At 43.6% G+C, this 21,834-nt stretch overlaps 1 protein-coding gene across 1 annotated transcript; it reads right to left on the bottom strand.

Annotated features, from left to right (window-relative positions):
• Nucleotides 1-756: 756 nt before the first annotated feature.
• On the bottom strand, nucleotides 757-21,613 carry LOC120032768 (apoptosis-stimulating of p53 protein 2-like). Its single transcript, XM_038978950.1, has 17 exons — nucleotides 21,463-21,613; nucleotides 20,778-20,891; nucleotides 16,544-16,620; nucleotides 16,333-16,434; nucleotides 15,234-15,402; nucleotides 14,502-14,683; nucleotides 13,330-13,494; nucleotides 12,633-12,846; nucleotides 12,330-12,455; nucleotides 11,809-11,924; nucleotides 11,019-11,373; nucleotides 10,035-10,786; nucleotides 4,322-4,459; nucleotides 3,713-3,846; nucleotides 3,179-3,345; nucleotides 2,750-2,949; nucleotides 757-995 (listed from the first exon to the last, which is right to left on the bottom strand). The coding sequence occupies exons 1-17, from the start codon at nucleotides 21,608-21,610 to the stop codon at nucleotides 954-956; spliced, it is 3,201 nt and encodes a 1,066-aa protein (XP_038834878.1). The 5' UTR covers nucleotides 21,611-21,613; the 3' UTR covers nucleotides 757-953.
• Between the last annotated feature and the right edge of the window lie 221 nt (nucleotides 21,614-21,834).

Raw genomic sequence — 21,834 nt, 5'->3', positions numbered from 1 at the left:
ATACACTGGAGTTGCTTACCAAGATGACATTGAATGTTCCTGAGTGGCCTAGTAACAGTTTTGACTTCGGATTCAAAATCTATGGCAAGAATTGATAATGGCTGTCTAACAATGATCAACCAACTTGACAGTGCTTGAAGAATTTTTAAAATTATAATGTGCAAATATTGTACAACCCAGGTGTGTAAAGCTCTTAGAGAGAGACTAATCCAGAAAGACTCAGCTGTAATCGCTGCCAAAGGTGATTCTAACATGTAATGACTCAGGGGTGTGAATACTTGTTAATTAGATATTTCTGTATTTCATTTTCAATACATTTGCAAACATTTCTAAACCATGTTTTCAGTTTGTCATTATGGGCTATTGTGTGTAGATTGGTGAGAAAAAAACAAATTTAATCCATTTTGAATTCAGGCTGTAACACAAAATATGGAATAAGTCAAGTGGTATGAATACTTTCTGAAGGCACTGTATACCCACAGCAGGATTGTCAAATACACAACCAATGTTTTTATATACTGTATATTGTGTGGATATAAGCGTGCCTCTTGCCATGACGTAGAAAACGCTTTACATTTCCAACTGCCACAGTTACAAACCCTTACAAATTGATTCTGCTCAGAAAATCACACGTCTACAAAAAAAACACTGTTCAGAAGTCTCCAATACAAATGTTGCGCGGTGTATACATTCCTGCAGTGAAAAGGAAACAGCATGGCCATGTGAATATTATCCATACATAGGTTGAAACCCCTTTAGCATGATATGGTCTTTCACAGACAGGTCCAAAAGCTTGAAGTGGAATGCTTGACTTTGACATCCAAAAAGACCAGAAGCGTGAAATGTAGCACTGGACTTTTAGGTTCTTCATTCCCCTTTTAAAAGTAACTTCTTGTTGAACTTCAAGTCGGAGTAGTTTTCAGCGAGTAGGGTGGAACGTGAGCCGATATAATTTAAGCCAAGCTCCTCTGCCGTGGCTTGATCCTCAGATACAGCTAAAAATAAGAAAATACAATTTTAAAGATCATATAACTATGGTAAGCAGGGGGCTGAGATTCTCATTTAGATGTCTCAATTTAGATTCAGCATTATTACATAATATTCTTAAGTGACAGGATTTCCCCCACTAGTTAAAGAAATCTATTAATCATTGCCAGATGTGGGATGATCTCCATATGTGAAATGGCAGACGAGTTTTTGTCAAGGAGGTTACGCATAGAGCTGGTAGGTCTTTACAAGGCATGCGTGACTAAGAAATGTTAGCGTTGCATAGCACAATGTATTACTTATACAACTAATATAAGGACAGGACATTAGACGGGAGTAGAAACTAACGTGGGCATTGTTTAATGCGTTTCACAGGACAAAACATTCCCAGCATTCCAACGTAGGTAAGCAGGGGGGTGTTACAGGTGCCCTAAAGGGACAAACTAGAATATCAATACACAACAGTTAGATTTTCCCCAGTCTTCTAATCAGAGAAGTAGACCCCCGAGGGTAATTTCTTCCCAAATAGATTGCAAGTTGCACTTTTCACAGGGGCACAATTTTGGTTTTTAGAAGTGGGGGTGACATAATTATTCTTATACATTTTTCTCCAGTTGGATAAACACTCTAAGCAGCCTACCCGACCGCTTGGAGGCGTCCGCATGGTCATAAAGCACACCGTTGCCTCGTTTTGTACCCCCGTCCCCAGTGAAAGTTGCACCCCTGCTTTTCACTGAACATGTTCTTCGAACCTCCAGCACCGGGGCCAGTATTCACAACATCTCAGAGTAGAACTTTTCACATTTCATTTGCCAAAATTGATCACTTTAAGCAACCGGTCGATTATTTGCTTTATACGCAGAGCTCACCCTGTTATAAATCGGGTTTCTAGCTCTACAAGTTGATAAAAACACCTACTGTCATTAATAAGTTCACCAACAGTTCCGTTTGCTAATTAAAACACTTACATTTAGAACGCACTACAAATGTTAGGCTACAAAGGCGGCAAAGTGGATTATGGTAAAGTTAGTTTGAGGTTGGAAGTTAGAGATATATCTCTAACTAGCCCCATAGAGCTGAATGTCTGTCGAATATCCAACCTCTATGTAGGCCGTCATTGTAAATAAGAATTTGTTAACTGACTTGCCTTAGGTTAAATAAATAAAAACACGGTTGTCAGTTTCTTTTGCTGGCTACACAGACATAATTATTGCATTTTGGCAGATGGGGATCAATCATCCAGGGCGAGGTAGAGAGAGAGGATTGAAAAACAATTATGAACTCTTTGGTAGAGATGCTGTGAAATTCCACTGGAGCAGTGTATGCATAACCTACTGGTAATTACCCTGTTTTGACCCTACAATTAATACAGACTGGCATTTATTTTGCGATGCCCGGCCATTAGAAGTGACCGGAGTTTGTTGAAGGCTCGCCATTTAATGGGAGTTTTACAGGTATATGGACAGATCCTAGATCAGCATTCCTCCTCTTAGACGCTTTGTGGAAATGGCCCTTGGTCAAAACCACTGGATATGTGTATGTCCACTTTTCCTATACTAAACCACTGCTCTGAATACAATATGGAGCTGCAGCCCACAGACAGACACTATTGCTGGATTCCAAATTGACTGCTCTTCACCCTGCCTATGATTTCTGCCACATTTCTTACACCTATCCAATCATTTCAGATCTACAGGAGTGCCTATGGCTTAGGAACTAGGGGTAGAGCATATGTGTGGCCAGGCTACTCTCTCCTGCTCACCCCTAGCAGGTTCCTTGGAATGTAGCCCTCTCGGTCTCCGCAGCGGGCCCACCACCACTCGATCTCGTCCTTGTCCGCGCGCAGCAGCACCGTCATGCAGTCGCCTTCCTGGAAGGCCAGCTCGTCATCGTCCTCAGCCTCGTAGTCCCACAGGGCGTACACCACCCCACGGTTCATGATGCCCATCTTCTCCTGTACACCTGCATCGACACAGTCACACCCACCTCGTCAGGAACAAGCCGTTAAGATTCCATTTCCGCTAAAACGTGTTATGGAGGGCAGAATGTTAGAGTAGATGAGGGTAGCTACATTTTGTAAACAAGCGGAGGGGTCGAGTGCAACACGGGAAAAGAGTAATAGGCACACTGATTGTTTTGAGCAAATAATGTTTGTGCTTTGTCTCCAGTCAGAGAACACTAGCGGTCTCACCGTAGAGGAACTGGGAGCACTGTGCGTAGCCCTCCTCCATCTCCTCGCACTTGTCTGCCGCTGTCTGCATGTCACTGTAGGTGGTGGCGAACACAGCAGCCCCGGACTCCACCAGGAACTTACACACCTGCACATTGTTACAGGAGGCCGCACAGTGCAATGGAGTCCTGGGAGAGAGACAGACACGGAGAGGTAGAGTGAGGTAGGGATGGAAGAAAGAAAGGGAAGGAGGTAGAGAGGAGGGCAGAGGGAGAAGGAGATAAGGTGGGAGAGTTGGAGGAGATGAGAGCAAGAGGATGGGTGAGGGGAGTGAAGGAGGGGAGAGATAAAAAAAACAATAACTCTTTAATAATAGTGGGCGACTGGATAACATCAGCCACATGAAAACATTGGATGTGACGTGCTACTGGTTGCTGGGGGTGACAACAGGTTTTATAAAGCCACTGTAAAGTGACAACAACCACTATAAAGTTACTGTAAAGGGACAACGGCAACTAACGTGACAATGGCCACTGTAAAGTGACAACGGCTCACCAGCCATCGCTGTCGGCAGCGTTGGAGTTCACGCCAAACTGCACCAGGAACTTGACGATCTCGGTGTGGCCGGCACAGACGGCGTTGTGCAGGGCTGTGATGCCCTCGTCATTGGGTAGGCTGGGGTCATCCACCTATAAGGCGGAAAGTTAATAGGCTTCAAGACATTTCCTAGAAAGCGGTCAGTTATCGGTCTTTACCCCTTACGGTTGATGTTAGGATTTGGGGAGGGATTAGCTGATCTTAGATCTGTCCCCTAAGGGCAACATGGTTGAGGTTAGGATTTGGGTAGGTTTTAGCAGGTCCTATAACTGTGCCTAAGGGCAACTTCTAAGCTAAGCATTTTGATGGCCATAGACCAGCATTTCTTGTTGCTTAAAGAGTACTACTTAAGCATTACTTGCAGCGGCATTGCAAAGCCTTTGCTTATGGGATGTCTACGTGGAAGAGTCGTCTGTGGTATTAACATTGAAACAGCCGAAATTAGCAGGGCTAATGATGTAAAACTCACATCACTGAGAATCTGACCAACAGCCCTTTGACTCCCCACCTCCCTTTTCTTCCCAACGCTATACTATCTCTTCAATTAAAAGGAGTGGGACTACTCACGTCATAGATGACCCTCTGCACCAGATCATACTCGCCCTCCAGAGATGAGTCCAGCAGCAGGGCCAGGGGGTTAAACTTGACTCGCATGCCGTGGTCGATGCGCTCCGAGCCGACCTTCCGCAGGTTGGTCCTCTTGCCCTGCAGGAGTGGAGTCGGAGTAGAGGAGTGTAGATGTTTCACAATTAGAATATAAATGCAGTGACATCTGCTAGCTATGGTCATCGAAATTGTTAAAAGGTTTTAAAATTAATTATAATAAATGCAACAGTTGGACAATGGATAAAGATCCTCCAAACTTTTAGAATTTGTATTATCCATCAGATATTGACTAAATTATAGCACATAAAACATTTTACTGGCTCAGACAAATCATGAATGCAGTTCAGGGACTTGTGGAAATGCAGGTATTCAATTTGTCCAATATATACATTTAAAAATTGTATCAGGTATTTTTTTTTTGGTGTGTGTTAAAAAATAGAATTATATGTGCATCATATGCATAAATACACTGGATGTACTTGCATATATGACCCATTAACATAAAGGGGTGGAACAGGGCTGCAACCACCTGCACTGTCTAGACTGCTTCATTAATTACTGTTGTCACATTCTCTTGCATAATTCAACAAGTGTGTAAATAGCAGGATACCCTCGGATAAAAAAAATAAACACGCTTGCTTTAGAATACACCCGTCTAAACATACTTTACATTGTTTGCGAAATTGGACATAATATCACTATAATCCGAGTGTTTATTTTAGGGAAGTTGCTTTATTTCAGGGAAATCTAATTCGTTAACTATTTTGTTATCTTTTTTCCTCAACTGGATTAAATTACTACTTTTCAATTCCACAAAAAACTAACACCCATCAAAATAAAGTTATATTTATTCGCTTTCTTGTGATGTAAGTGACGAGACTGTGTTAAATCCCAGACGAAGCTTTAGCGTTCTTATAGTCAACAGAAAGCCAATGTATTCCATTGAGCCCATTTCAGCCATTACCGGGGTGTGTTTGACAGGTCATTACAAACATTTCCACAGTCGTAATGTTAACCGGAAAAAATTACAGGCACAAGCAAGAGTATGAAAGAGTCGCAGGAGTAAAATGAAAACCATCAATCAACTAGATTTAAGTGACGAGTAGGGCTGTGGCGGTCATGAAATGTTGTGAGCCAGTTATTGTCATTCAAAAGACTACCGGTCTCACGGTAACTGACAGTGAGTTAACAAACATGTTGAACATCTCCAGGCCTCCAAGCATACAGCCGCATACAAGCCGCTGATGTGCGCCTTTGGAACATCTAAACATTTTTTTTAAGTCTAAGACATCTATTTAATATACACTATCACAATAAATCCATTATTTATTTTAGGCAGGTCTAAAACATTATGATTATGAAGAAAATGTATTTCAGAAGAACAGAATGATTTGATCTAGGTACGTTATTTGGCTATGCGCCATAGGCTGTAGGCTAGTTCATTTAGCAAACAAGATATGTTTATAATTCCTATGCTATTATTTTATACAGTATTACATGGTTTTATAGTAATAAGAATGGAATTTAACTTAGTGCGCCTTCGGAAAGTATTCAGACCCCTTGACTATTTCCACATTTTTTTAATGTTACAGCCTTATTCTAAAATGGATTAAATATTATTTTTCCCCTCAGCAATCTACACACAATAATGACAAAGCGAAAAGTGTTTTTAGAAATTGTTGCCAATATCACATTTACATAAGTATTCAGACCAGGGACTAGGAGGCTAGCCAGGATCGAGGGAAAGATGAATGGAGCAAAATACAGAGAGATCCTTGGTGAAAACCTGCTCCAGTGCACTCAGGACCTCAGACCGGGGCGAAGGTTCACCTTTCAACAGGTCAACGACCCTAAGCACACAGCCAAGACAACGCAGGAGTGGCTTCTGGACAAGTCACTGAATGTCTTTGAGGGGCCCAGCCAGCCAGAGCCCGGACTTGAACCCAATCGAATATGTCTGGAGAGATCTGAAAAATAGCTGTGCAGCAATGCTCCCCATCCAACCTAACAGAGCTTGAGAGGATCTGCGAAGAGGAATAGGAGAAAACCCCCAAATACAGGTGCGCCATGCTTTTAGCGTCATACCCAAGAAGACCCGAGGCTGTAATCGCTGCCAAAGGTGCTTTAACAAAATACAGTGTAAAGTGTCTGAATACTTGTGTAAATATTTTTTATACATTTGCTAAAATGTATAAAAAACAGTTTTTTCTTTGTCATTATGGGGTATTGCATGTAGATTGATGAGAAAATGGAAACAAATGTAGTCCATCTTAGAATAAGGCTGTAAAGTAACAAAATGTGGAAAAAGTCAAGGGGTCAGAATAGTTCCGAATGCACTGTAGCTGAATAAAGCAAAGGATATTTTTCCTATTCCGGAGCGAGTGCACATATGAAGTGGCTATGTTGAGCGTAAAACTGATCATTTGAAACAGGTCCTATACACTAGATTTAGCGTTATTTGACAACTTTAGTTGTGAATGATACAAACCTTAGAATGTCTCAGAAATCAAAACATACAGTGGGGAGAACAAGTATTTGATACACTGCCGATTTTGCAGGTTTTCCTACTTACAAAGCATGTAGAGGTCTGTAATTTTTTATCATAGGTACACTTCAACTGTGAGAGACGGAATCTAAAACAAAAATCCAATTGTATGATTTTTAAGTAATTCATTTGCATTTTATTGCATGACATAAGTATTTGATCACCTACCAACCAGTAAGAATTCCGGCTCTCACAGACCTGTTAGTTTTTCTTTAAGAAGCCCTCCTGTTCTCCACTCATTACCTGTTTACCTTGTTCTCCCCACTGTATATGGGCTGCATGATAAGCTATTGATGATTTGAGAAAGTCGCAAATAAAGCTTGCGCCCTTGTTCCTTGCCTCAGACTGCACATGCTGTCCTCTCATCAAGCGGTCATATTTTCACCCATCAGACTATTATCAATTTAATCTCGTTTTGACTAATACAGTACCAGTCAAAGGTTTGGACACACCTACTCATTCCAGGGTTTTTCTTTATTTTTACTATTTTCTACATTGTAGAATAATAGTGAAGTCATCAAAACTATGAAAAAACACATGGAATCATGTAGTAACCAAAAAAGTGTTAAAACAAATCAAAATATATTTTACTTGATGTAAAATTCGTATCGATTTAGAATGAATCAAATGGCCAGGAACAGGGACAAAAAACATCTGCACTCGAATAGTGAATGGAGGCCGCTTTCCTGCCATGGCGGACTGGTAGGCTACTCCAGATTTATAGTGGAGCATGTACTTAATATGAGCAGCTGAAAATAAAATATAGTAGCAGTATCCTCTTTAGTGGCAACCATCAAAACCCTGCTTTCCCACTGGATTACATATAGAAAAGTCTGGGTTTATAAGAACACACATTTCATATACAGGCCTATGCGTATACATAAGCTCTAATATGCGTATTGGGATTTTGAAAGATTCATCACCTCAGAAAGCGCTGTCCATTTTGTTGCGTTAGGCTTTGAAACAACACCCACAATGACCATGTTTTCCAGTGAGTTTCAAGCTGTTGCTGAACTTCTTTCTTCAAATTGACCAATCACAGTGAGGTGAGTTTTAAAAGCATGATACTGTACTGATAAACGTTGGATGTGATTTTCCACTGCATTTATGTCAGAGTGGTTAGACTAGAGGGACAATAGAGCGCTGAGTACCAGGCGAGTTGGGTACCCCCAACGCATGTCCAGAGTGCATAAGAGGAGATGACCGTGACTCGACGGTTACATGGAATTTTACTGCGGTCATGACTCGTGACTGCCGTTGTGGAGGTAATATGGTCACCGCAACAGCCATACTGACAAGTGGATTTGACACCCTTCAAACGCAGATGGCTGAAAAAGACAGATCCTCAGGTGGCCGTATATGTTGTATACAGTTGAAGTCGGAAGTTTACATACACTTAGGTTGGAGTCATTAAAACTTGTTTTTCAACCACTCCACACATTTCTTGTTAACAAACTATAGTTTTGGCAAGTCGGTTAGGATATCTACTTTGTGCATAATTCTTTCAACAATTGTTTACAGACAGATTATTTCACTTATAATTCACTGTATCACAATTCCAGTGGGATAGAAGTTTACATACACTAAGTTGAATGTGCCTTTAAACAGCTTGGACAATTCCAGAAAATTATGTCATGGATTTACAAGCTTCTGATAGGCTAATTGACATAATTTGAGTCAATTGGAGGTGTACCTGTGGATGTATTTCAAGGCCTACCTTCAAACTCACTGCCTCTTTGCTTGACATCATGGGAAAATCAAAAGAAATCAGCCAAGACCTCAGAAAAAAAAATTGTAGACCTCCACAAGTCTGTTTCATCCTTGGGAGCAATTTCCAAATGCTTGAAGGTACCACGTTCATCTCTACAAACAATAGTACGCAAGTATAAACAGCATGGGACCACGCAGCTGTCATACCGCTCAGGAAGGAGACGCATTCTGTCTCCTAGAGATGAACGTACTTTGGTGCGAAAAGTGCAAATCAATCCCAGAACAACAACAAAGGACCTTGTGAAGATAATGGAGGAAACAGGTACAAAAGTATCTATATCCACAGTAAAACGAGTCCTATATCGACATAACCTGAAAGGCCGCTCAGCAAGGAAGAAGCCACTGCTCCAAAACCACCATAAAAAAGCCAGATTACGGTTTGCAACCGCACATGGGGACAAAGATTGTACTTTTTGGAGAAATTTCCTCGGGTCTGATGAAACAACAATAGAATTGTTTGGCCATAATGACCATCGTTATGTTTGGAGGAAAAAGCGGAATGCTTGCAAGCCGAAGAACACCATCCCAACTGTTAAGCATGGGGGTGGCAGCATCATGTTGTGGGGGTGCTTTGCTGCAGGAGGGACTGGTGCGCTTCACAAAATAGATGGCATCATGAGGGAGAAAATTATGTGGATATATTGAAGCAACATCTCAAGACATCAGTCAGGGAGTTAAAGCTTGGTCACAAATGGGTCTTCCAAATGGACAATGACCCCAAGTATACTTCCAAAGTTGTGGCAAATGGCTTAAGGACAACAAAGTCAAGGTATTGGAGTGGCCATCACAAAGCCCTGAGCTCAATCCTATAGAGAATTTGTGGGCAGAACTGAAAAAGCGTGTGCGAGCAAGGAGGCCTACAAACCTGACTCAGTTATACCAGCTCTGTCAGGAGGGATGGGGCAAAATTCACCCAACTTATTGTGGGAAGCTTGTGGAAGGCTACCCGAAACATTTGACCCAAGTTAAACAATTTAAAGGCAATGCTACCAAATACTAATTGAGTGTATGTAAACTTCTGACCACTGGGAATGTGATGAAAGAAATAAAGCTGAAATAAATCATTCTCTCAACTATTATTCTGACATTTCACATTCTTAAAATAAAGTGGTGATCCTAACTGACAGAATTTTTACTACGATTAAATGTCAGGAATAGTGAAAAACTGAGTTTAAATGTATTTGGCTAAGGTGGATGTCACACAAACAATACATCAGTCAAAATGGTTTCCCAATACCAAATATCTCACCATCCATGTACCCCAATATCCATACCAGCACAACTTTTAGTATGTTTGGCTAAAACATGACCTCATACTATGTAGTACGCTAGTATGGGGTATTTGCTGTGGCTACATACCGGTGGCAGAGTGACCTGTCCCGCGACCTCCGGAGCCTTCATGTTGAGGGTGTCCTCCCCCAAGTCCTGCTCCCCCGCGCTGGGGTATGGAGGGGGTGGGTAGGGCGGGTACTCCTCCAAGTAGGCTTCTGGCTGATGGGGGGGCGGGTGGCAGGGCTCCAGCTCCTCTTCCTCCAGCGATGGGGGCATGGTGTGGCTGGAGGAGGAAGAGGGCTCTGGGATGGGCGAGCGAGGGGGCACCTGTGCGTCTTCCTCGGTCTCAGCGAGGGACGCTGCAGCGGTGAAAACTTGGGACGTACCAGTGCGGTCTGGGGCTCCACCGGCACTGGCCCCCTCCTTCCATGTTCCTCCACCTTCACCCTCGTAGGGGGACCCCAAAACAGTCTCCATGGCGGCCAGTGTGGTCTTCTGGTAGAGAAGCTTCTGGATGTTGGGCCCCGCGGGGCCCTCAGGCTCTGTGATGGAGCTGCGCTTCTTGAGGGGTCGCGGGCCATGGTGCAGTCGGCGGCGCAGGGCTTCCAGGTCGGCGTCGCTGGGGTGCCGGTGAGGGTGTGAAATGAAGGGGAGTAGCTTGGTGGGGCTGAGGGGACGAGGGGCCCGCTCCGTCTCCTGGCCCCACTGGCTCTCAGGGGCCGGAGACGCCAGGCCGGGACCCCCCTGGTCCACCTCGAAATCGCCGGCCCCCGAATAGGTGGAGTCCTGGAGGAGTGACTGCTGCCCCCCACTGCCTGAGATGACTGGCTTTCCATACACTATCAGAGAGAGAGTGAATGGTCAATCTAGCATGCTAACACAATCACCATTAACATCTTTTAAAACAGTGTAAGTTTGTTAAGTAGGGAAATTTAAGGCAGGTATTTTCCAAAACAATAACAGAAAATGCAGAATGATTTTAACAAATTACTTAGTTTAGTAACATAGTAAAGATCCAGGAGTTACAGGAGTAGCCAAGACACTACAGTAGCCCACGGCTCCTTCTCTCACCTCTGGGCTGCGTGCGTGTAAGAGTGCCCCCGCCTGTCCTGGGCTGTTGGGTGTACATGGAGTAGATGGAGGAGGCCGCCACCGTCTGTGGCTTCTGGAGAACAGGCACTGCTGCTGTGGACTCTGGAGGATCCGGGGTGAAGGGGCGCACCGTAGCCGCCGGAGGAGCCTCCTGCTTGGGGGGCAGAGGCAGGGTGTGGCTGTGGATGGCGATGGGCGAAGGTGCACACAGATGGAGGGAGGCAGACGGTTTTGCCTTGCCCGGGAAGGTGCCCGTGCTGTAGGGCGGTTTGCCGAAGGTCGGGGGCTTGGTAGGGATAGGAGGTGGCACCTTGCCGAGAGCCTTACCACCCGCCTATCAAGTCAAGAAGACGGTAACATACATAGTATGATAAATTAAATGCATAATAATATAACTGCAACAATGTCAGTTAACAGATGGTTTTATCCAATGCAACTGTTCAAACACATATCCAGTATTAAGTATGAGGGCCACGAGGGAATCAAACCTACAAATGGTGTTGCAAGTACCACGCTCCAACCAAAAAAACAATACAACCCTGTATATCAAAAATGCATTGAAGCTGCTTCATTGACTAATCGGGCATTTATGGAAAAATACAAAAAAAATGGAAAGCAGAATAATCTATATCTCTGACCACATTCTCTGTGGGTCTGTGATCATTTCTAGGAAGAATGGAAGTCGGTAGGGAGGAACATGGCAAGGGAGCATCTTTTAAGTATATTGTATGAACGTTCCTAAAAATGCTTCTGAAAATCAGTGCAGTACCTGGGTATCCCTCAAGAGGTCCTCGCTGCTCTGATTGTTCTGTGAGTGGAGGGGAGCCGGGGCGTCAAACATAGAAATGTGACGGCCCTTTTGGTCCTTGAGGGTCTCGGCATCTCCTGCAACCACAGAGGAAACCACATCAGAACATTATCTGAACCATATGACATTTACATTATTAAAACCATAGGACATCCAAATCAGAACATTATTAGAACATTATCCAAACCATATGACGTCCATCAAACATCAAGATGATCAGAACCACATACACATCACAAATCACTGTAACCTGGAGCCAGTCTTTATTTTGAATATATTCCCAGCATCAGTTTAATAAAACACTATACTACATCTCAGGGGGTGACCTGACATTCATTTCTAAATTAATGAAATAATATGGCCTTAGCAAGAACTCCCTTCATTAATTCAAAATTGCGCAAATTTCTATTAGGATTTGTTCATTCATGCAGTGGAACTGACCCCAACCCTGTTTCCTAGCCAAGTCGAAGGAAGATGGTTACCTGAGCCCTGTGAGGAGAGGCTGGACATGCGAGGCAGAGTAGAGGACATGCCATGATGACTGCCGCTGGACTCTGCACTGGAGCTGGACCAGTCGGACAGCTTAGACGTCTTGGATGACTGAAAACCTGTCAGAGCTAGGAGAAGTGTTAACACATGGAAAGAGCACTTGAATTGCAAAGGCAGATATACACAATCTGCTACTACACAGTTACACACATGCACACTAACACAGCCACAAGCGCACACATACAGTCACAATTGAACACAAAGTAAAATCATCCATAACGAAACAACATTCTTACCTGAGTAGGGTTTAAGCGGTCTAGGAGGGGCCTTCATGGAGGAGTCTGGCATGGGTAAGGTGGTGGTGCCGTCGGGGTAGGCAGGCTTGATCAGCAGCTCCTGTCGGCTGGGCACCGGAGGCCCTGGGGCCGCAGTGGAGGACAGGATGTAAGGGCCCACAGCCGCCACCCTGGAAGGGCCACATGGCTGCAGGGCCTGGCTCTTTGTGGGGACCTGGAGAGAATGTTTGGGTAACACATTATCTAAAGTTAGCAGGTATGAATCTTTATTAGTTGTTATTAGCATGTATGAGCCTTTATAATATCTTATTATGAGCCTTATATGTTATGTCACCCTATGTAGGCCAGGGATGGGCAACTGGCGGCCCGCGGATCAATATCCATATTTTTTTTAATAGAATAATAATGTTTTTAGGAACTCAGTCGGGGTCTCAACTATCTGCTGTCGCCGCTGTCAAGAGGGGGCTGCTAAAATGTTTTACTTGCATGGTGGGGGGGGGGGGGGGGGCAACAAAATATTACTCCTGCGCACATCACATGTATCTCATGGACTGTCTCGCATCGATAGCCCCGTCTATGAACTGGAGTGGTGGTACATTTCCCTGGCCCCATTCCTAAGCTTAGTTCCAAAAAATGTGGTCTGATGAACACTGCCCTAAGGGAACAAATAAAGCTTTTGAACCTCGACCTGACTCACGGGCAAGTTCGCCTTCTGCTGTAGCGCTGCCTTCTTCTTCCACAGGCGTTCGCGGAGTTCGGCCACTCGCTTGTCCATGGTGGCCACCTCCAGGTTGCGCTTGCTCAGGCTCTCACGCTGCTTTTGCAGCTTGGCACTCTGGTCCTGGTTCAGCTTATTCCTCAGCTTAAAATCGGGGGGAGAAGGGAGAAAGAGCTCGAGTCAGCGTTATGTGTGTGTATAGCGATTTTCCCACTACTGAGACGAGCCAAACCAATCTCTACTGAGTTTGCCTGGTTACATACCCACCATAGTTGCTGGAACCGTGCTGAAAAGGACAGTGTGAAAAGAAAACTTCAGAGCCAGCAGTTTTGTTCTGGGGGTTATACACGATATATACACACAAAAGTATGTGGACACCCCTTCAAATTCGTGGATTCGGCTATTTAGGCCACACCGGTTGCTGACAGGTGCATAAAATTGAGCACACAGCCATGCATAAAAATCATCTGTCCTTGGTTGCAGTACTCACTAACGAGTTCCAAACTGCCTCTGGAAGCAACGTCAGCACAAGAACTGTTCGTTGGAAGCTTCCTGAAATGGGTTTCCATTGCCGAGCAGCTGCACACTGGTATCTGGAGCAGTGGAAACGCGTTCTCTGGAGTGATGAATCACGCTTCACCATCTGGCAGTCCGACCAACAAATCTGGGTTTGGCAGATGCCAGGAGAACGCTACCTGCCTGAATGCATAGTACCAACTGTAAAGTTTGTTGGAGGAAGAATAATGGTCTGGGGCTCTTTTTCATGATTTGGGCTAGGCCCCTTAGTTTCAGTAAAGGGAAATCTTAATGCTACAGCATACAATGACAATCTAGACAATTCGGTGCTTCCAACTTTGTAGCAACAGTTTGGGGAAGGCACTTTCCTGTTTCAGCATGACAATGCCCCCATGCACAATGCGAGGACTATACAGAAATGGTTTGTCGAGATCGGTGTGGAAGAACTTGACTGGCCTGCACAGAGCCATGACCTCAACCCCATCGAACACCTTTGGGAATTGGAATGCCGACTGTGAACCAGCCCTAATCACCCAACATCAGTGCTGTGGTTATGATGTTATTTTGCAGAGTCTACCTGTAAATGCCACAAAAAGAAACTTCTGTGGAAGCAGACAAATCTGATCTTCTCTTACCTGCAGCTCCTTGTAAAGACGCTCCAGCTCGCCGGCGGAGCTCGGGCCGTCATGAGAGGGCTCCATCTTGACGCTTTTCAGGGTCTCCAGCTGCCTGCTCAGCTCATCCACTCTCGAGACGGCCACCAGGAGCTCGCACTGCTTACTCTTAAACAGCCCGTTCATCTGCTCTATCTCCTCCACTATACAGCCAGGCACACACACGCACACGCACGCACGCACGCACGCACGCAAATCAACAAACACACACAAGCACAGACAGACATGCACGTTAGTCAAATTTGAAAAGTAACATTTAGAGAATGCTAATGATGTGTTAGGTCAAACCAAAATCGAATGTTCCGTTAACGTCAATATTTTATCTTAAACCTAAACATGTTCTGTGAACGTCTGGTGTGGTAGATCAAAAAAATATAAACATTTGAGAAATGTTTTTGCTAACATTCCACCAAATTGCACCTTCAGGTTCCCATAACCGTCAGGTGTACATTCTCGGGAACACACAGATAACTGGACAAAATAATATTCTGGATACCTAAACCTGGAATCTTCTTTTGAACCAAAAGTAGTTAGCTGGTTGTACACTGTAGGCCTAAGCCAATCAGCTAAAAGAAAATGTCAAGTGTGTCAAGTAGGAAAAAAAACATGTCACCCAGAAAGTCCTACTCAGCTCCTTCCCCAAACCCCTCTTCATCGAGTGTCTTGACTCCTCGCTCTCCCATTGGCACTGACCCAGTTTGCTGTTGCTGAGGCGTTTCTGCTCCACTTGACCCTTGAGGGCCCGCACCCGCCGCAGCTTGGTCTCCTGGTTCTCAGCGTTCTCACGAAGCTGCCGTAGTCTCTCATGCTCTGACGCCTGCTGCTGCTGCTCCTGCAGCTTCACGTAGCGCAGACGTTGCTCCTAGCCGACCAAACAAGAAAACATTTTCAGGTTAAAGTTTTTAATAATACCCACATGGTGTATTAAATGTAGTCAAAGTAGTAGTATTTGGTCCCATATCCCTGGCACACAATGACTACACAAACTCAGCATTTTCAGTTTGTTTTGGGTATCTTTTGTATCATGTCTTGCCCAATAGTAACTAAATAATGTATTGTCATTTTGGAGTCACTTTTCGTGCATGTGAGAATAGAAGATGTTTCTGAACACTTCTATATTCACATGGATGGTGCCATGATTATGAATGAATCCTAAATGAAGCATGAATAATGATGAGTGAGAAAGTCAGAAGCACAACGATGATTTCCCCCCTCTCTGAATAAGAGCGTCAGCTTAATGACTCAAATGTCAAATGCTAACCTTCCCTGTTACTGGTAATGGTGAGAGGTTAGCATCCTTTAATGTAGCCTTTGTAACCTTCTAACTCAGTGTAGAAGAACACACAGCCCTTCCCGTGCCTTTAAAGAAAAATACTTGTCTTTATTAATTGAGCTTAATAAACAGAAGGCAGAGGAGACAGTGGAACTGTCTAGGAAGAAACCTTGACAGGAACCATACTCTAGAGCAGGCCTATTCAACTGGAAGCCTATGTCAAGCTAATAAGAAAGGGAAAGAAACAACTTGTTTTTATTGGACATTGTCTCATCTAGACCCCTGCCATATAGGCCCATCTGCCTCACGCTGGCCTAGACATGAGACAAGGTGAAGAATTAGATGTCTTGACCTTATTTAGTGGCTGTACTCCTCTGCCAAACGAGTCAACGGGCTTGTTTGACATCGACTGCACCCTTGCATCATAAATAACTACTGATTATGATTTATAGCCAAGTCGGTCAGTCACAAATTACCCACAACTTATCATGCTGATACATGGCCAATGTCTTGCCCTACCTTTGAGGCCAGGAGCTGCTGCTGCAAATTGATCTGCTGCTGTTGCCGTGACGCCAACTCCTGCAGCTCCGAGAGGGTGATGTCCATGCAAGGTGGTGCCACCTGGGGGCGGGGGGGGGGTTAATGATGACAAATAATGTGTCACACCATACCATTTAACCATCGGCTTCTATCTTCCTTCATTTTACTGTAGTACCGTTGTTGCACTCACCCCATTCTCCACGCATCGGTCCACAGGGACCTTGACCATGTTCCTTTTAGCGGAGTGATCGGAGACCCTTGGTCCGCCTATACAAGACAAAATACAGCGGTCTTGTGAGTGTGTGTGTTTATATCTAACTGTTGGAGAGGGACGTGCATTATACTTCACAACTGATCATGGGAAGTATAAAGAGGTAAGAAGCTAATTGCTATTTGGGGAAAATTCCACATTTGGAGGCATCTCTGCTAAAAGGGGGCTCCAATTTGTTTGTGTATTACAGTCTGTTTATGACCAAAGTTGGAACAAACGTGACCGGAAAATCGACACAAGACCCGAGCACTGCACCATTAATAGGGGTCATACTCTGAGGATACGGGATGAAAAGGACAAGCATGAGTTGTAGAACTGCTCATTATGTAATAACTGGTTGAGCAGCCAAAGAACCAGGCCTCTTCCACACAGCTGCTCTTCCCGTGCCAGTGTCTGACAGTTATGCAATGCTGTTTTGCGAACTCCTTATATGGGTAACCCAAAAAGGCTGATCCCTTTAATAAGCTCTTTGGGGGTCACAACTCAGGCTTATGAGTTATACAACCCAAATTCTACACCTTATATGGTAATAACGGCACAAGCTAAACAGGGAGCCAAGCCAGACTGGTTGTAATTGACTACAATCGTGTCCCAAGAACAAATAATAAAGCCTTTGTGCTGTGATACCCCTTGCACTGTTCTGTTGCGTAATATGGCTTTGTCCTGCGTAGGGGGCCGTTCCAAGCAACTAGAAACCCAAACACATGGAACTACACAAGGTTCTCAAGTGACCAGAAAGCTTTCGTTAAGAAAGACATGGTTTTCTGTTGTTTTCAAGTTGCATAAAGGACTAAGTTATGCGGGGGCATCACATAGTGATACCATTGAAAAGAACATGTCCTTAGCTAATCGTCTCATGAAAACGTAATGCGGATATTCGCAGAAGAAATTACAAGCACAAAACTAAAATCACAGCAATGAAAGTAGTGTACTGTTCCCTATGGGCTCACTTTAACCATTAACACGGGCGTATTCATTACACCGATTCTGTTGCAAAACGTTTCTTAAACGGAAGCAAATGGAACAAAAACGGAGAGGGACCTACCTGAATTTGTCCAATATAGACATGTTTTGCTTTGTTTGCTTCCGTTTGGTTCTTAAACGGTAAACGGTTTCCGTAATGAATACAACCCAGCTGAGAGGGCGGTTAACGGTTAGCATGCTACAGTACCTAAGACTACAAGGTGAAGTTGTTAAAAACCTGTTTGGGATAGGGGGCAGCATTTTCACTTTGGATGAATCGTGTGCCCATAGTGAACTGCCTCCTACTCTGTCCCAGATGCTAATATATGCATATTATTATTACTATTGGATAGAAAACACTCTGAAGTTTCTAAAACTGTTTGAATTATGTCTGTGAGTATAACAGAACTCATATGGCAGGCAAACTTCCAAACAGGAAGTGAGAATTCTGAGAAGGGTCGATGTTAAAGTCATCGCCTATTCAATTCCCTGTAATATATGGATCTGTTTGCACTTCCTACGCCTTCCACTAGATGTCAACAGTCTGTAGAACGTGGAATGAAGCCTCTAGTGTGATGTGGGGCCGGATGGCAGCTATTTGAGTCAGTGGTCTGGCAGAATGCTAGTTCCTGGTCATGCGCGCTAGTCATGATATGGCCATGTGTTCTATTACTTATACAGACATAAAGAAATGCTCCGGTTGGAACGTTATTGGATATATATGATAACAACATCCTGAAGATTGATTCTCTACTTAATTTGACCTGGAATATAACTTTTTGAAGTTTTCGTCCGAGTTCGCCTGGACCGGCGCCAGCGTTTGGACATGTGAACTAAAAGTGCTAGCAAAAGTAGCTAATTGGACACTAGTAATGGACATTATCGAACAAAACAACGATTTATTGTGGAACTAGGATTCCTGGCACTGCATTCTGATGAAAGATCATCAAAGGTAAGGGAATATTTATGATGTAATTTCTGTTGACTCCAACATGGCGGAGAAATGTTGTGTATTTCTGAGCGCCGTCTCAGATTATTGCATGGTATGCTTTTTCCTAAAGTTAAAAAAAATCTGACACAGCGGTTGCATTAAGAACCAGTGTATCTTTAATTATATGTAAAACATGTATCTTTCATCAAAGTTTATGATGAGTATTTCTGTTATTTGACGAGGCTCTCTGTAATTACTCCGGATATTTTGGAGGCATTTCTGAACATGGCGCCAATGTAAACCGAGATTTGTGGATATAAATATGCACATTATCGAACAAAACATAAATGTATTGTGTAACATGATGTCCTATGAGTGTCATCTGATGAAGATTATCAAAGGTTAGTGATTAATTTTATCTCTATTTCTGCTTTTGTGTTACTATCTTTGGCTGGGAAAAATGGCTGTGTGTTTTTTGGATTTGGTGGTGATCTAACATAAATATATGTTGTGTTTTCGCTGTAAAACATTTTTGAAAAATCGGACATGATGGGTAGATTAACAAGATGTTTATCTTTCATTTGCTGTATTGGACATGTTAATGTGTGAAAGTTACATATTTCTAAAAAATATTTTTGAATTTCACGCGCTGCCTTTTCAGCGGAATGTTGTGGGTGTTCCGCTAGCGGAACCCCTGGGCTAGAAAGGTTAAAGGTGCTTACACATGTGGAAGCTTGGTGAATTGCAACAGGACTAGGCTGCATTCAAAACAAATACCCCCCTCCCCCGCATCCCATTTCCCCGTAACATGGTGGAGATTCGCGCTTGAACCTTTTACTTTCGGTTTTGGTCCACCACCTTCAAACAGCAGTAACAACTTTATTTTTTGTTATTGAAAATATATTTCACAGCGATTTAGACACTACAATGATTCCCTACACTATTCAGTGTTTGCTTTCTCACAAACTGAAATTGAGTGAAAAGTGTAGAATTTTAGCACCCAGGAAATGACAGAGCAACTTCTACATTGGCCACTTGACCTGATTTCCCCTAAACACAGCCACAAAATCAAAACAGCTTTCCCCATTTTGACAACAGATGCCGGCCTAGCAGGATAGGCGAATATCAATAGGCGAATATCACAGCCAATCACAACACTGGCGGTAAGTAATACTGTGAAACACTATCATTACACTATTACTGCAGATAATGTACATAATATTTCTGAAATTACAATGCAAAAATAAAATACAAATCCCATGTGTAGCACCTTTAAAGTGTTAAAGTGTTAAATATTGTACATCATATGGGGGTGTGTTCAAAAACTGGATTGTGTTATTACAACCACAACGGATCCTATGACAATAGTGCCACTGGTTTATGGCAAGTTCATATAAAATATACAAAATATAGAAGAAAACGCAAAAGCAGCAAAAGAAGGATTAAGGATGGCTAAAGAATCTTTCTGCCACGCATTTACATAAGCCTTAGTATGTGTGGGCCATGTGGCACATAGGGTGGCATGGCATTGCCTGTGGCATATCATCACCACCACACACAGGGTCCATCATGAATGGCATCCTATTCCTTATTGTGTACTACACAGTGACCAGGGCCCATTGGCCATTTGGGACGCAGCCAGTCAGAAAAATCCTGAGTTACCTTTGGGCCTGAGAGAATGCAGGCAAGGCAGAAAATTAGAGTGTACCCTGTTCTTAAATAACTATGTTCCCAGCAGCCGCAAAACATTATGGCGATTTTAATTATCTCAGCGATGTTTAGAATGCTTGGCACTGTGCCATGGTCAAAACCACATGCATCACCAAATAACATGAAGATATACAATCTTATCACTCATTTTCTTTATCATTTTGAGTTTTTACTTCACGCGACAGTTATTCTAATCCTTATACAAAGCAAAATGATTGAATTGATTTGGAGAGAAAAAAGTAAAATCCAATTGTGACCATGTAACAACTCTAAGATGGTAACAATTGTATTGAAATTCATCATCCCAACAATGGGGACTAGGAAGTGTGTCTGCCAGTTAGAATAGTAGCTGGCTGTATTGACTTTGGCTCAACTGTAATGGACTAGAACATTGTGTACACCACACACATAACAGCCAGTAAACACACCTGCCTACCCAGGCTTTCCCATTTTTCAGGCTACGCTTGACACATTCAGTTACCACACTATTTACCATCCAGGGAACTGGTGGTGGATGGGCATCGATAAATGTGTGTTTGTGGCTCTCACCTGACTCTCTGCAGGGTGCCCGGTCATGGCGCAGGAGGAAGCGCACCTCCCCCCTCTGCTGTCCCCAACACTGGAGCACGTCCAGCATTCGCTCTCCGTCGCCAATGGCGCGCTCTGGTGTGACAAAGAAAGATGCCTGAGTAAGCGGTTCTTGAGTCCAAGGCACGGTTCCATTTTGGTCCCTTGCCTCTTACCCCCAACCTTTACCCCTCAGGTATTCACATCTGACGGGATAGTGATACTGCTTTTACCTATTACGTCACCTTTAAGATTAGTGAACACCAAAGTTGTAGGGGCTAGGGAGTGAAATGGAACTGGGCCAAAGTTGACATTGAACAAGATTTTTTGGGGTTCCTCCTACCCACCACTGAAAACCTTTGATTGGCTTCATTCAGTTCAACACTTGGATGAGTGCAGCCCCGCATAACATCAACCTAGAGTAAACACTGACATCAAAAGTTAGCCAGGAAATGTCCTGCCTGGTCTAGCAGTGATACCACAGCCTCACACATGACTACGGTGTCGGCATGGGTTTGAATCTGGCCCATGCCCTTCTAGCACCTCTCCTACTTTACTGTCTCGTTTTACTGTCCAATAAACTTGATCCTTAAGTAGTTGTCACTTTACGACAAGTTTAAAAGGCATAAAATTGAGAAGACTGAGTCACAACTGTTCTGAAACTCACCTGAGCCTCGCCACATTTCAGCTAGGTAGCATTCTCCCTCCCCCGGCTCCTTGCACAGCTCCACCACATCACGACACAGGGTTTCCGGGGTAATGGGCACCTCTGTGAAATGCTGGTCATTGTTGCTGAGGTACACGGTGAGGAACATCTAAGACACAGACAGTGGAAAATAGACCATTAGAACAGTGTTAGAGAAGATTGGGATCCAACCCCAGACAAAGACTGAGCCAATTCAGAAACCCCCACTGCAATGGGTTTTAGTGAGAACAGAATAAGTAGCACACTAGGTCCCTGTTCTATTTGAAACAAACAGATGGTCAATGTCTATTTTGGATCCAAAAATCTTACGGGGAGTCATTTGTCAATGTGGTC

Source organism: Salvelinus namaycush, chromosome 39, assembly GCF_016432855.1.
Source record: "Salvelinus namaycush isolate Seneca chromosome 39, SaNama_1.0, whole genome shotgun sequence".
NCBI classification, from domain to species: Eukaryota; Metazoa; Chordata; class Actinopteri; order Salmoniformes; family Salmonidae; genus Salvelinus; species Salvelinus namaycush.
Note: the sequence above shows the minus strand (reverse complement) of the source record. Positions and strands in the feature narration are given on the sequence as shown.